The sequence below is a fragment of the Brachyhypopomus gauderio genome, chromosome 7 (genome assembly GCF_052324685.1).
Source record: "Brachyhypopomus gauderio isolate BG-103 chromosome 7, BGAUD_0.2, whole genome shotgun sequence".
Classification (NCBI taxonomy): Eukaryota; Metazoa; Chordata; class Actinopteri; order Gymnotiformes; family Hypopomidae; genus Brachyhypopomus; species Brachyhypopomus gauderio.
Window position 1 is genome coordinate 11,718,033 of NC_135217.1, and position 13,180 is coordinate 11,731,212.

Below are 13,180 nucleotides of genomic sequence, written 5' to 3' on the forward strand. Positions count from 1 at the left end.
ATCACCAGAAGACCTGTGTCTGAGGACCTAAGTGTTTGGTTTGGGATTTAGGGTATAGAAGTTGTGCTAAATAGTCTGGAGCTTACAGCTTCACACTTAACGACAACAGAACGCAGCACTATTACGTCATATAGCAACTGACGTTAACAACGAGGCCGTGACAGCGCTGCACAATAGAACCAGGTCAATATATCGCGAACATCACATTTAAAGTATCTGCAAACCCGACGCGACGACGTTTACATTAATTCTGTTAGGAAGGAGCGTATATCGGACAAATGGGTTGCATTTACTCGTGTATGAAGGTAGCTATCTAACGTGTTTATACGTTGTGGTCTAAAAAGGAGTAACCGGCATTTTTATACCGGTTATTCTCAGATTCTCCGATATTTTCTCCGATATTTTTTCGATTTAAGATGTGATGCTTTTTAGGGTGTACTGAGGTTTCCCATACCCATGATTTGACAAACCAATGCTTTCCTACAGAAAAAGAACAAAGAGGGTGTGAATAGTGAAGTTAAAAAGAAGAAAAAGCAAAGATGGTGGAGACATATAGAGTCATCCTCCCTGACACAAGTAACTGACACTCAGTCCTTGAATGTCAGCTCCTCCTCCATCTCTTGCTCCTCTTCCTCTGAGGGACACTTAACCAGGTATGAAAACCGTCCCAGCCTTATGAATTGTGTAGTCACATGCACATGTGTAGTCACATGCACATTTGGTTATTATTTATTCTGTCTATGATTTTTCCCTGGAATTATTTGCCCCCAGGTCCAACAACAAACTCCCTACTGAACCCAAGAACACGGAAGGGATTATTCCTGGTCAGAGCTCAGAATTTTTTATGATTTTGTACCTTTGCATAGTATGTTTTAGTCAAAGACACTTACTCCAAGGTTTTGTTCTCTCCATAGGGGCTGCTGATAAAGATGTGTGCTCCGTGCCCATGGATAGGTGGGTACATTATTAAAGTCATCTTCATGGCACAGTAAAGTATGGACAATCTATAATGGTTATAGATTGACATTGTGGCATAAATCAAGAGAAACTGAAAAATATTAAAAACAACATTTGTATGTATGTGAACATTTTGTGCACTACACAAACTCCATATTCATCTGTCACTTCTACTCTCTCTTTCAGATTTCCGGCTGTTGTGGTAGAGGGAGACTTTCGTGTGCAGAATTTGCAGCACCTGTTACCGCACATCGTCAGTAGTGAAAGGGTGACTGAGAGTGGCCAGGGTGAGGGTCAAGGACACGCCCCCACTGTTTCTGCTGGCAAAGGCACAGAGATCCGACAGCTCGGGTAAAGACAGAACACGTTGTGTTTTACCACACAACCATTACGTGATTTTGCAGTGTACACAGATGTAATGTACACAGTCTTTATCTCTGAACCAAAATAAAGGCATGTAGCAATTAAAGGAGCAATAAGTATTTTTGCAGTTCTTCTTCAAATTCTGAAATTATGTGACATTGACACCTAGTGGCCTGGAAGTTTTACTGATTATGTATTAAATCTATTCTAAATATTAATGTCCTGTTAGGTTTCCCAACATTGGGAATACATGTTATATGAACGCCACTCTGCAGTGTCTACTGAGTCTCTCCTGCTTCTGGAGCCCCATCAGAGCTCAGTGCTCCAGCTGGACGGATCCATCCAGCTGCCAGATGCTCAGGTACCTGATCAGGAACAGAGGATTCACGTGTCTAGATGAACTATTCAATTATGAGTGCTTAGAGAGGTGTTGTGATGCTGAGAGTTATAAACCACATTGGTCTCCCTGTTACCTTGCGTAGATGTTTTGCAGATCTACAGCAAGGCAGGCTCACTAGTCGTAGCTCTTCAAAGAAGAAGAAGCTCCTGAGAGCCCTGAATGCCTGTATTTCAGTCAGATGCCCTGCGTTTGGAGAGGACTACGAACAGGTTCGGCTAAACAACCCTCTGAGCCATTCAGAACACATCAGAACCACATGCAGTAGTCTGCAGGAACTGCACACAACCTTCTTTGTTTTCTTACTCTGTTGCTGCTGAAGTCCAGGAGTAATGCCGTTCTGATGTACTGTCTTCCACAGGATGCCCATGAGTTCCTGATGATGTGTTTGCTTCAGCTGAAGGAGGAGGGAGAGACACTCAGGGTTTCCTCCTTCTCTTACATCTGCCCTGTGGCAAATTTTGAGTTTCACCTCAAATCTGTGCGCACCTGCAGCAGGTAATTCTGTGCTATATCACCACATCTCCTTCTTGTAAATCAACTGCTCTTAACATGTGTTTCTTCAGAGTGTGCATTGTCACAAAGTATGCACACACTTGGTATGGGATAATGTGGGTTATTTCTGTGTGAATGTTGTAACCTCTCTGTTGATTTCTGTTGTTTGAAAGCTGTGGACTGCAGAGCTCCAGAGTGGAGGACTTCAACCACCTCTCTGTTAACCTGAGCTCTACCTTGACTGACAGCCTACACAATTACTTCAAGGTCTGTCATCACACACACCCCTACTGGACAACACTTTTTTGCCAGTTTGTTAAGTTAGGGAGCCATCCTAACCATTGTCACTCTCAATGAAAACTTTTTTTCAGTCAACGGTTTTGGAGTTCAAATGTGAATGTGGTCAAGGCACCGAGGCATGTGAAGTGGTGGAGTTCTTCACACTCCCACGGTGAGTCTCGCATTATGTGAATTACCACAAACAATGAGTTTTAAAGCAGTCATCTCACACTCTTCCAGTTCTTACATATTTTTTCCTTTTGGAACAGAGTTCTGATCCTCCACATTAAGCGGTTCGACATGCTGGGCAAGAAACTAACAAACCTAATGGACATCCCCTCAGAGCTGGACCTCTCTGTCCTCCCTGGAGTGGCTTCACTCGGTCAACCGTTAAGGTCAGCTTGTACAATGGCCTGAGCATATGCTCTCTCATCTCTGTCCACCCTTTCACAATTAGCAATGAGACGCTAACTGAATGGCTTTGTGATTTGTCCACAGTGGACCAGCATATACCCAGGACAAAGGACATGAGGAGGATAATCTGGAGAAAAGCTCTGTGCCAGAACAAGGTAAACATCAGCCATTTTCCTACAGTGATCAATTAAACTTAGGATTTACAACCTGTCTACGTTTATACGTACCTGCCATAATGATGTAGTTTTCTCAACCCATTAGTAGTAAATGAGAGCAGAGAAGGACAGGGAGAGAAAGTACAGCACGTCAGCCCACTGGTGAGGAAATAGAGAGAGAGATGAAAAAGAAGATTGAAAGATGCTGAGAGAGATTGAGAAAGACAGGCTGAGAGAGATAGATAGATATGAGAGAGACCCATATCAACGATCTAAGATGCATTCTTACTTAATCATATGATCAAAAGACAGATGTACTTGTTGTTTGCAGGAAACTGTTCACACAGACATCTACAGACTCCACGCTGTGGTGTCTCATTTGGGTGGCAGCATGGACAGTGGTGAGCAGTCTGATAATATCCACAAACATGCAGTAGAAACTATAAAGTGACTAATGACATCTTGCTACCCTGACAGGGCACTACATCAGCGACGTAGCTGAGGAGAAAGGAGAGTGCTGGTTAAAATTCAACGATTCAAAGGTTTCAAAAAAGACAGAGCCAGCCGTCCTTAAGAGCAGGGCAAAAACAGCCTACCTGCTTTTCTACATGCAAAGGTAGTAGCTCACATTCTAACTCAGGTACATCTGCTGAAACACATAGAGAACTGGCTGAATTCCAGCTGCTCCTGTTTTGCTGTTGTCTCCAGTGGGGCTGGAGAGAAGAACGTGGTCCCGTGGATGGTGGACCAGGGAGAAGCAGCAGTATCCCCCTAAACCCAACTCCATGCCATGACTAAGTCAGGATACACATGTAAGCACCTACATCCACACTTAACAAGACAGGCTACACATCTGCTCAGTTCAGTTCAGGTCTATTTCTGTCTGTTCCTGTCGTCCAATCGTAGGAGATAATTCATTAAGAACGGCTTCTGCCTTTCAGATTTGGGAACATAAATACCTCGGTCCATGGGGACAGATACAAATTCCATAAGATTTTACATGTTGGCAGAAACCTAACCTTTACCCTGCCCTTACAATCAAAATTATAAGGCTAGACACAATTAGAAACTTCCTTGCTAAATTACCGCTCACACTGGTATGTGTGGTATATTACATCTTTTTATATTACTGGTAAGTTTCAAGTGAGTTATTATTTGTTCAACATTAACACTCCTCCCCCCTTGTGTGATAAGGCTACAGACTACCATTTTAAAATGATTAATGCTTAGATGGTATTTTCATTACAATTAATTAGTTAAACATGATTCAGACCAGCAGACTACAGGCAACTGCTAAATAACAAGCTGTAAAGGTGATCATCACTTCAATGCTATATCCGTTATATCTGTTAATGGGTTGCGTTTCTATGGGAATTGTGTAAATAGCTCCTTGCTTTTCTTCCAAATCTTAGTAGATAAAAGGCTTTCTAATAAAAAATGACTATTCATGAATGACGTCACTTTAGACAGCATGTAGCCTAGATGACCTGTCAACGCTTGATTTTCTCCACCATTCATGTGGTAGAGGCCAGAAAAGGCGTGACACAGGCGGACACTGCTCCCGACTCTGGCAAGTACGCAACAAAGCGCAGAGTGAGTCACTGGAAGAGGAAAGACTTCCGTTGTTTGAAGGGTGAACCGAGTGAACCAAGCGGTGTCTGTTTTCTCCGACTGATCTGAGAAGTTGGGACGTGCCAGAGTAAATACAGCTGAGCTGCTGGTGGAAGTGAGAACGTGAGAGACTCTGCTGCTGGTGCTGTCTGTGCACGAGAAGCACGCTGATAAAAAAGGAAGGGTGAGGACGCTCACCTTTCCCAAAGCTAAGTGCAACCCCCTACCTTTTTAGAAGAATTTTAACCTTCTGCCATCCACCAGTCGTAGTTTTAGGGCAGTACATTTTAATTTTTCATTTTCGTTTTAGTTTGTTGGAGTCCGTTGCTATAAATAGCTAAGTTGCTTTCTATTAGGCTGGGTACTGCTATAGGTTTATTTCATTATTTGATTTTTGGTTGTGTGTAAGGGATTTGGATTTGTTTGGTTTGATTTATTTTGGGGTTTATAATTTGGAGGCTTTGCTGTGGTGTTAAGTAGTTTTTTTTTCCAGTGCTAGCCTATTAGGAAACATTTTGTTTGGCTAAAATATTCTATATTCTTTGGGCTCCATTTTTGTGTTGCGTCTTTGTGGGTTTGTGTGTTTCTTTGTTACAATTTCAGTTATTTTGAGTGGTGACTGCGTTTTGTTTTTGTTCTGTCCTTTGTCTGCAGCATTGCTATCCAGAACACTAAGTGGACTGTTGCGTGTCCCTCCTTGAACTGGCTGCCGAGGTTCTGGACTGGGACTGGGTGCACTTGGAGTTGATGGATTTTTTTTTTTTTTTATATATATAAAATTCTTTTGTTGAATAAATATATTGTGCAAATTCCCATCTTCTCTCTGCATTTGTCAACTTGCGACTCCCCAAGGTGTAGTGGTTGGGATTGGGCTAAGGGAAATATAAAATTTTGCCCTTTGTCGGGAAAGGCCGTGACATTAGTAGTAAATAGTTCTTAGTTCTTTTCTCTGGCTGTTTGCCTAATGTCACTCCTCAGTCATTTTGGACTCATCAGTTTTTACATTGTATTTGATAATTGCCAGTGTTTGCTTTGAAAGTGAGTGTGCTGGTTGTGTTCTCCAGAGATCTGTACAATGCATTTATCACACTGTTCACGCTGCTCACCATGACTCACTGGTGTGTCCTGCTGTCAGAAGTACAAATGGTTCCAGAGCTGGACAGCATCACCTGCAGCATTTACATCGTTCTGTGGATTTGTATTCGCTCCTTCATATTCCTGAACATTGTAATTGGCATTTTTGGTAGCTTACACTACAAGTCATTAGTTGTGCTGAATGAAATATGCAGATGGTAAAGTAGTGCAAGGGCAGAAGAATTCATTCATTGTCATTTAATGAACAATATTAATAAGCCAAATCCATGTTGCATACCCACACATAAATACATTCGGTTCTGTATGGAGCGAACTCAAGTGCAACAACGAATTGAAATGCAGGTGAGTTCTTTCATGCTGTAGTTTTTTTACTTAAACAATTTGCTCAGACAATCTTTATGCATGCAAATAGACAAATTAATAGCCAAGTTTTGTTTTGTTTTTTGTTCTGATTTTAGCAGATTAAGCCAGTCTCTAGTTAGTGGGTAAGTAATGGTCCCACATAGATGGGAAGCAAAACCTGTAACATTTGTGACTGTAATATGTGCTGGAAAAACCACAAAAGGATCTAAATGCAGCGTAGTGCTTCTTTATTCTTCAGACACAATCTACTGTAGCTAGCAGCACAAGACACACACAAAACACACAGTACAAAAAGAAGCGAACACAGGGCAGCAGGGTCGGGGCAGGATGGTCCATACAGTCCAGAGTCCGTTACAAATCCAGGGGTCGGGCTGAGAATGAGGTGTAAGGGAGAAGCAAAGGTCACAACACCGGTAGGCAAAAACGAGCAAGGAACGCTCACTATGCAACGTCAGAGGCAAAACTTCACAATGTAAAGTGGTGAGTGAGTAGTGTAAGACAGGTGGAGGTCATTAGTATTCAGGAGATTGGACATGCATGTTTCGAGAAGTTGAGAGACCCTGGCGCTGTGACTTCAGAAGAGCAGGGGGCTTGTGTAGCTTCACTCCTTCCTTACAGTCACTTGTGTAGAATAAGTGAAGGGTGTGTGCAGATGTGTGTGGGCGTCTCCCTTGGGCTACAGGACTGGCATACCATGACAAGCCCTAGTCCAAAATACAATGTACAACTTTTTGATTACTATATAGGTATTTTTTGGTTACTGCATTTTGCTCTTTGTCCAGACTTCCTACTACACTTCAGGAGGATGAGGAGTCTATTTCCACCCAGGAGGCTCCACTGTATATGAAGAAGATATTTTAGACTGGGAGATGTATGTGGAGGAGAACATGCAGGCGATGCAGCTCCAGATGGAGGACGAGAAGGTGCTGTGGCCCAAGGAGCTACTCCTGCGTTACTTTGTGCTGATGAACAGACTCCAGGACATCCTGGATACCAGGATGCATCTGCAGAACCTACCAGGTAAACCTGTTAGGTGGCTCACAGCACTGAAGGTGAAAGCTAGTGTTTGAGTGAGTGAATGACCTTTTTGTCTCTTGTCTTCCAGCTCAGCTGTTGCTTAACCTCCAAGATTCCAGTTACACTCCAGAGTCACTCCAGTCTCCAGTTAAAGCAGAATGAATAAAATATGCTTACATTATGTTGCATTGTGTTATCTTACTGGTCCAGTATGGTGACAAACTCCATTTACACTTAATTCACTGTATGTGGTTTATGGACTGTGTGGTGAGGCTGGCATTCAGACCACCATATGATCTGACTTACACAAATTATAATTCATGAGAATTCCTAGAAGCTGACTGCAGCCACCATCCAAGTTATTTTAAAGGCTGTTAATTGTACTAAAGATGGTCTGTTTGCCTGTTGAGTGGGCATGTGATTCTGACTTCATGTGCATCTGTGGGAATAAGTTAATTTAACATGGATTAAAGAAATTAGAACCTCAAAAAAGAGCTTATGATGGCTCTAGCACTTGTATGAGTACAGAAACAGACCACTGGAGAATTATCTAGAGTTTAAAAGAAAAAAAGATTAGCATTGTGTTCCACACACCTTGTACCTTCTGAAGACATTTCCATGGTACCAGATCTAGACTTTTTTTTAGCTTGATGGTTAAATTATTACAATAATTCATTTTTATTGTTAGATAATTAAAATAGATTTAAAATATGTAGAATTAAGTGATCATTTAGCCCTGCATGGCATCCATACTCCACCTAGTGGTAAATAACGGGATGGCCCCCAGTGAAACGTTACTGTCCTTGAGCTAAGGAAAATTAACAAAACATTTACAGTAGTTTTATTATTAGTGGTGGGAGTAGCATTAGTATTATGTTGAATGTATACCCATGATATTTTAAATAAATATAGCAGTTTTGGTCATAATTAAAATGTAAAAATAATAGGTATAAACCATTCATGTAATTCATTATCATTGTCGTGGAAATTTCTGAAATATACGAGGACTCAGGCGTCGTTAAAAGAGAAATTTATTAATAGACAAAATAAGCATGAGAGTTCAGTCTAGAACAGAAGCTGAGAGGAGAGAGAACCGTCCCCCTCCTTTATACCGTTTAGTAGGCGGGGTTCTTATCACATGTTTACAGTACATTTGGGCACACTGAGAAACAAGGCAGAATGCACAGTAGACAGTTTTTGCCTTACATGTGCATTCTCTCCTGACAGTAGTTTTCATGTTTTAGCATAAGCAGCAGCTTATAGAAACAGCTGATGTGTCCGCGGGTCAAGGCAGATAAGAGTGTTTTCTACCTCTGCACATTCCTTTAACATAGGTCATAATACACACATACACATGAGCACATGAATTCATACTGAATCACACTTCACAATTCTCTTGTAATCAGTATAACACAATTTCCATCACAATCATATACACTATATAATATAGTATAATATAGTATATATAGTATATACACTCACCGGCCACGTTATTAGGCACACCTTGCTAGTGTCAGGAATGGCAATCACGCCCGTGACCGCCAGAGGGCGCCATCGCTGGAATATTGACAAGAACACCTGACTCTAATTTACTATTCACCACACCCTACTTAAGGACTCTGTTCCAGGGTTGCCAACTCTCACGCATTGAGCGTGAGACACACGCATTTGACCGTTGTGTCTGCTGTTCACACGTCGCCAGTGCGAAGTATTGCCTCTCTGAGTGTCTTTACCAAGCTGTGATCCTGTGTATTTCTCTGATTGATGTTCTGGTTTCTGATCCTTGCTCTGTGTTTTTGATCCTCCTGCCTGTTTGGCCCTTTTGTTACCTTTGTCTGCTGCTCTTAGTCTTCTCTGGTTTTTGACTCTCCCGTTTTTGTCTTGCCCTTTTGTGCTGCTGCCTGTCTACCCTTTGGGGTCGTCCCCTTTTGGGACTTCAGTTCATTGTTTTTCTATATTAAAATTCAACATCTTTACACCTGCTAATGCAGGGTTGCCAACTCTCACGCATTGAGCGTGAGACACACGCATTTGACCGTTCTCAAACACACGCTCTCACGCCACACTTCCGATATCTCACGCCGAAAAAAATATCCAGTTTATCTACCTCAGATCCACATATATGATTCAATACGTTACTAGTTCGCTAGCTCTGGCGCCATCCACCGGCAATATAACACTGAATCCACCCCCCCCCCCCCCCCAACAAAATACACTCGCCACCGGCTCCAGGTTAAAATCTCACTCCAAGCGAACGGCAAAAGTTGGCAACCCTGCTAATGGATCCTTCTCTACCCTCGGGTTCACCACCCTTGCAGCTAGTACCAGGTTGGACCCCATTTTGCATTCAGAACTGCCTTAATCCTTTGTGGCATAGATTCAACAAGGTACTGGAAACATTCCTCAGAGAGTCTGGTCCATGTTGACATGATAGCATCATGTGATTGCTACGCAGTTGCTGCAGATTTGTCGGCTGCACATCAATGATGTGAATCTCCCGTTCCACCACATCCCAAAGGTGCTCTATTGGATTGAGGTCTGACTATGTAGGCCACTGGAGTACAGGGAACTTATTGTTGTATTCAATAAATCTGTCTGAGATGATTCATGAATTATAACATGGCGAGTTATCCTGCTGGAAGTAGCCATCAGAAGAAGGGTACACTGTGGTCATAAAGTCAAAGTCAAATTTATTTATATAGCGCTTTTTACAACACATGTTGTCACAAAGCAGCATTACAATCGTATGGCTCCAGATCCCTAATGAGCAAGCCAAAGGCAACAGTGGCGAGGAAAAACCCCCGATGATGGTGGGGATTAGGAAGTGAGGGAGAGACAGCCTCCCTCACATGCACCTGTTTTAATTAACTTTGTAATTTTATTTGTTGGCTGTAACTGTATTGCTGTTGTTGCATCTTGGCCAGGGCTCCCTTGAAAAAGAGGTTCTTAATGGGATTTTTCCCTGGTAAAATAAAGTTTAATTAAATAAATAAAAAATTAGGAAGAAAACCTCGGGAGGACCAACACTGAAAAGGGAACCCATCCTCCATTGGGCAGCCTGTTAACACAAGTCCGTATTTGTGGACAAAAGGTGATTCTACAGTTATGGTTATGTTTCTAGTTCCCACAGTCCCTTCGGTGTAGATGTTGGGCCTCAGGTAGGAGCATCAGCACGTCCTCTTGCGGCAATGGCACATCCAACCCCGGCATCAATACATCCACTGGCAAGTCAGACCATCTCCCAGGTGCTTGTAGGTGCTTGCATGCAATCATCTTGGGTAGAAGCCTGCAAAAAGATAGACAATACAGACTGAGTGTGTGGACATCAATTTAAACCACTATTGATTTAAACATACATAGCTCAAGTGTTGTAACGTGTGAGGAGGACTGGGTATGGATTTTGGTAGGTGAGTGTAGCAGTTGCGTGGCAGTGTTTTCCAAAAGAAACACATGATTTTCAGTTTTGAATGTTTGAATGTCTTATGTGAACAACTGTGTTTAATGTTTTGCAAAAAGTGTGTTTTAGAATTTCTAAATGAGTGTAAGGCAGAGAATGTGCTTAAGGTTTAGCACACCAGGTCAACAGATAGGCTACATGGGTTACATGCACAGGGTAACATAAGAGTGGTGGAAGATGCACACAGGTCGACTATATCCTCTGTAGGAGACGAAACCTGAAAGAGGTTAGTGATTGCAAGGTGTTACCCGGGGAGAGCGTAGCTAAACAGCATAGGATGGTGATATGTAGGATGGTTTTGGAGGTGAATAAGAGGAAGAGTGTGAGAGCTGAACCTAAGATCAGGTGGTGGAAGTTAAAGGATGAGGACTGTGGTGTAAAATTCAGGGATGAGGTGAGGCAGGTACTGGGTAATGGTGGTGGTGTTCTGGATACCTGGGATGAAACTTCAAATGCAGTGAGGGATGTGGCTAGGAAGGTACTTGACCTCAGGACAGAGGAAGATAGACAAGGAGTCGTGGTGGTGGAATGAGGAAGTTCAGGAAAGTTTGAGAGGAAAGCGGTTGGCTAAAAAGAATTGGGATTTTCAGCGAGATGAAGAAAGTAGACAGAGGTACAAGGAGATGTGTCGCAAGGCAAAGAGAGCAGTGGCAGAAGCTAAAGAGAAGGCATATAGCAAGCTGTATGAGAAGTTGGACACTAAGGAAGGGGAAAAGGATCTGTACAGATTGGCCAGACAGAGAAACTGTAATGGGCAGGATGTGCAGCAGGTTAGGATGATAAAGGATAAAGATGGAAATGTGTCTGGTGAGGTGAGTGTCTCGGGAAGGTGGAAGGAGTATTTTGAGGAGCTGATGAATCAAGAGAATGAAAGGGAAAGAAGGTTAGAAGAGGTAGAGGTTGTGAATCAGGAAGTGCCCCAGGTGAGCAAGGAGGAAGTAAGGGCTGCAATTCAAAGAATGAAGTGTGGTAAGGTAGTTGGACCAGATGATATTCCAGTGGAGGCATGGAAATGTTTGGGAGAGACAGCAGTGGAGTTCTTGACCTAAGAGGAGGTTTATGGATGCAGTGGTAGAGGATATCAGAGTGGCTGGGGTGTCAGTGGAGGACACTCAGGACAGGGCCAGATGGAGGAGTTTGATCCGCTGTGGTGACCCCTGAAAGAGAATAGCCGAAAGAAGAAGTGCATTAAATTAGATCATTCATCTAGTGTGATTATTATAAACTTACGATTGTCCAAGGTTTGTGCCAGCACTGTTCAGTTTCATTTGTAACTGTAAATATTTTTTTCATAAACTTTTTTCATATTTCCAGGTTCTTTACATCAAAAACACAATGTGCTGTTTAAGAAAAGCTCAAATACTGTTAAATAAGTGAACATTTGATTTTAAAAAGATTCTGTATAGAACATGTTAACATTTCAATGACAGATATTTTGTCATATATGTGTAGAAGTAAAATAAATCTGTCTTCTCACGAATTTGTCTCTGTACATCTGCATTCATATAAACACGCTCCACAAAAAAATCCTCCTTAGCCCACACCACAATCACACCAGTGAAGCCTGCTGATTAGTAACTGACATTTGAATCTGCCAGTAATACGCATGTCTTTTTTTAGTTTTGAACATCCGTACTCCATATACAGATACTTACAGTCAATGTAATTCTTCACATTAGGGCATTTAATCTCGACCAAGCCAAACTGGGGGTATTCAGTGGGGTCAAATACGACACCATCAGGGGCTGCACCAAGCCAGGGAGCATCTGGGTGGATAATGAGGCCACATGGTGTGTGATTTACATTGAGTATCCTGCAATACTCAGATGCTGCTCCAGACTCCATCTCTAGACCTCTCTTCATTTCAGCCGTCCGTCTGGTACCTCTGATGATGCGTTCAGCAAGGGACTCTGCAGAGCTATGCCCTCTGACATGGCACACCTCACGAAAACGTGACGCTGTTACTCTAGGCTTGTGCCAGAGTTGACATCTCAATTCTGTGAGCCATATCAAGTGACACCTCCAAAGACTTCGGGTGAAAGAGTTCCTGTTCAGTGCACACAAAAGCACAGGTGGGTGCATCAAGGTGGTGGTCTTTTAGAGGAAGAAGTGGGGTTGATGGCACATCAGGGTGGAGAGTGATGTGTCGTGATGGTAAAACAGGCTGCTGATATGACAGACCACTGCCTTCCTGCACCATACCAAATGCACACTGCACAGCTGGCTTGTGGGATGCCATGCCTATAGTGGTCACCATGCCCCTGTAGAGTCCACTCCTACAAATTCAAGTACAGACAATATCCCAAACTATAAGCATTTAGTTTAATATTAAATTAGAATATTTAAATTAAAGTTAATTGTAACTATACATTTGTGATAGAGCAGCTAAACTGCACAATTGCATGTCTAATTAGAAGTAATTAAGCACCATACCTAACTCCACCTTGAGATGTTCCATTTGGCACAGGTTTTGTGATCACCATGTTGTTGATTGCTCCTGGCTTTACACCCTAATAATATGGACAAAAGTTGCTGTAATTTAATTCAGGCAGTGCATTAAATTAGATAACCTAGCCA

The 13,180-nt window shown here is 42.4% G+C and overlaps 1 protein-coding gene across 1 annotated transcript; it reads left to right on the top strand.

Moving 5' to 3' along the window:
• The first annotated feature begins 792 nt into the window (after positions 1–792).
• On the top strand, positions 793–5,430 carry LOC143518368 (ubiquitin carboxyl-terminal hydrolase 37-like). The gene is made up of 15 exons (XM_077010807.1): positions 793–824; positions 915–954; positions 1,144–1,308; positions 1,550–1,681; positions 1,803–1,929; positions 2,079–2,215; positions 2,386–2,479; positions 2,584–2,663; positions 2,761–2,886; positions 2,990–3,060; positions 3,167–3,222; positions 3,392–3,461; positions 3,538–3,676; positions 3,769–3,872; positions 4,586–5,430. Exons 2-14 carry the CDS (start codon positions 947–949, stop codon positions 3,833–3,835), a joined length of 1,272 nt encoding a protein of 423 aa, XP_076866922.1. The 5' UTR covers positions 793–824; positions 915–946; the 3' UTR covers positions 3,836–3,872; positions 4,586–5,430.
• Positions 5,431–13,180: the final 7,750 nt, after the last annotated feature.